Source organism: Notothenia coriiceps, unplaced genomic scaffold (genome assembly GCF_000735185.1).
Source record: "Notothenia coriiceps isolate Sejong01 unplaced genomic scaffold, NC01 NC01_scaffold00027681, whole genome shotgun sequence".
In the NCBI taxonomy this organism is placed as follows: domain Eukaryota; kingdom Metazoa; phylum Chordata; class Actinopteri; order Perciformes; family Nototheniidae; genus Notothenia; species Notothenia coriiceps.
The window spans coordinates 1-2,875 of NW_011360382.1; the positions used below are offsets into that span (position 1 = coordinate 1).

The 2,875-nt window shown below is 39.5% G+C and overlaps 1 protein-coding gene across 1 annotated transcript; it reads right to left on the reverse strand.

The window, feature by feature from the left end:
- Positions 1-118: 118 nt before the first annotated feature.
- Positions 119-2,550, reverse strand: LOC104957774 (coiled-coil and C2 domain-containing protein 1B-like; the record flags this gene model as incomplete). The annotated part of the gene is made up of 5 exons (XM_010785435.1): positions 119-323; positions 404-543; positions 1,193-1,265; positions 1,497-1,633; positions 2,467-2,550. Coding segments are annotated over 5 exons (639 nt in total), but the record flags the coding sequence as incomplete, so codon positions are not given.
- Positions 2,551-2,875: the final 325 nt, after the last annotated feature.

A 2,875-nucleotide genomic window follows, 5' to 3' on the forward strand; every position in this document is an offset into this window, starting at 1 on the left:
TCCAAAACTTTTCCAGGGCCTGGAATTAGCATTTTTAATTTCCATGACTTTTCCAGGTTTTCAATGACCGTAAGAACCCTGTAAGATAGTTAACTAGGACCAACCCAACGTTGGATACCTAGAATATATCTCATGTTTTTAATCTTCAAAGTTATTAAATACTTCCCAAGAGGCGGATCTGTGTTTCCCTTCGGGGACTGACCTGTCGCTGAGAGTCCCTCCCCGGCGGCTGGTCCTTCGGGGGAAGTCGGAGTCTTCCTGCGTTCCTGCGCTGCGGCGGGGATGTCCAACATCAGCTTCTTCGGGTGTTCTGCACGCTTAGTCTGCAACAAACAGAACACTCTATCAACAATGTGTCCACGAACTCTTACACAAAGATTATAATGAGCTACAGATAACCCACCTCCTCTTCCTTCTCCCCTTCTTCATCTTCATCAGCTATTTCAGTCACATCAGTGGAGGCTATTTTATCAGCTGCATCCAGAGCAGCGATTAATCCCTGATCTGCTCCCGCTGCCTTCTGACCCGGGATGGGAGGAAAACCTGAGAGATAAGAGATCATACTTATTACAGATTATTAAACATTAGATCTAGTCTTTTGGTCAAGTTCAAACACCTGTCGTACAGCTAACTGGCAGCTTTTAGAGTGGTTCAGTTCACAGTAACAACAGAACTGCAATGACTCCTCTGTATTTGCGGGTCCCATTGCCATTGTTGTTGTTGTTATTGTTATTATTATCATCATGCGTCACTTTCCACCTTCTTCTCCAGTAGGACTCAGTAGGACTTTCTTTTCTTTTCCTTATACATGTGATGTTTTGGTGTTGTTTTGTTTCTTTCCGTTAACCGTTAAGTTAAGTTTTTTTTGTGTTTCTCTTAGTATCCTAAGATACTGTTATGTTTGGCTGTGAAAAAGAAAAAAAAAATTATTATTATGAAGGGCAGACCATCTATTTGTATTTATTTGTTTTTTTTAGAAAGGGGCAGGTCACATAAGATTTTATTCTTCTCCCTGCTCCTTTTCGCTCAATGGTGTTTTGGTAATCATGTTTTGTGGCAATTATTGTATATTTGGTTTTGCGTACCATGAGCGGGACGAATAAAAATAAAAATGAAATGAAACTGGAGATGAAATCAATTTGACGGATCAAAATATAACTTGGAAATGACACAAAAACAAAACAACTCTCACCAGGAGGAACCGGCAGCTCCTCAAAGTTGACCGCTTTCCCTGCTTTGTGAGATCTGATGGCACTCTGGTATTGCTGCGGGAAGAGAGAGAGAGAAAAGCTTTGTTACCGCAAATTGCTACAAGTATAGAAGGGCCATTATTGCTTTGACGTCCATTTCCTGGTATTAAATGTCTTCACGGCTTTTCTTAAATCAAACCCACGATTATCTTTGTATGTCGTTATGATACTTCGTAGTAAACGTTTAGCATGTAAGAGGCTAAAGGTGTAAAGGTAGCTACAGAGATCAGCAGTGTCTCCTCGTACCTTGGCGATGCGGTCGTGCATTCGGGCCTTGCGGTCGTCTCCGGCTGCTTTGGCCTGATTGGACGCCTCTGAGTACTTGGCTCGTCTCTGCTCTAAAGCCTCCAGCACGTCTTTGGGAGCCGATGGGGGTGCAGCGGCTGAGGAGCAACAACAGAGAAGAAACTGTTTCTCAAGATGTGTTTCTGTTGGTTTTAAGAATTGAACACTAAAGCCATGGTTTAAGGTTTAAGGTGAATGCTCACTGACTCACAACCGCAATGTTAACGTGCCACCATCTTAGCTTAGCATATTAGCATTCAACCAAGATTCAAAGCTTTTATTGTCATATAAGCTACAGTGTACAGATGGCAATGAAAATCTTCTGACCTGAGCTCCTCCAACAATCCAACATATATAATAAAATACAAAATAAAAAGTAGTGCAACAAGTCTATATACATGTAAATAGAATATGATAATACAAGAACAGAATATGAAATTAAATAATGTAAATTAAGATTAAATTAAATACGTTTTTTCCATTTGCCAAGTAGCAGAGAACACAAAGTGCAGCTGCAGGCTGATGCTTCACAAAGAAGTGCATTTTCTCCTATTTCGTTAAACATCAGGCGAGGGCTGCTCAATTAATCGTATTTTAATCGCAATTACGATTTTGGCTTGCAACGATTACGAAAACAACATAATCGAAATAAAACGATTTTTATTTTTTATTATTTTTTGTATTGGTTTTCAGTTGAATTATAAAGTTCAGGCTAATCAACTGTTCAAAACATACGGTTCAACATTTTTTTCTTCAATAAATGGATGTTTTCAAAGTAAATGGATAATCGTTTTTAATAATCGTGATATCAATTATTGACCCAAATAATCGAGCAGCCCTACATCAAGCTCACATTTACTGGTTCATATGAAATGTTGTTAAGAGAAACAAGGGATGTTTGTAAATGGAGATGCATTACTGGTTTTCCCACCTGGAGCGGATGTCACTGGTTGGGCGACTTCTATGTTTTGCCCCGAGGAAGATTTCTTGACGGGAGCAGACACCCCCCCTGCGGCTGAAACACAAACACTGAAGATGAATATCAACACTCAGAAGCACACACTGCAGGCTTCTGTTTACAATATTGTTCTTAATAAAAACAAGTCTAGCAAATATTGTATTTACTGATCTATATTTCCTTCCTGGAAGATCCTTGTCACTTCTTTTGGATTTCAAGAACTAGGTATTCTCGTGCCTTTTTCCTTTAGAATGATATACCACGGTCTGTGTTTACCCTTAGATGCATAAGTGGGTCTTTTTGACCCGGTGAGGTGGTTTTCTTGAAGTATCTTTGTAATTACATTTTTTTATCATTTCATATTCCAGCTATTCCTCATGTC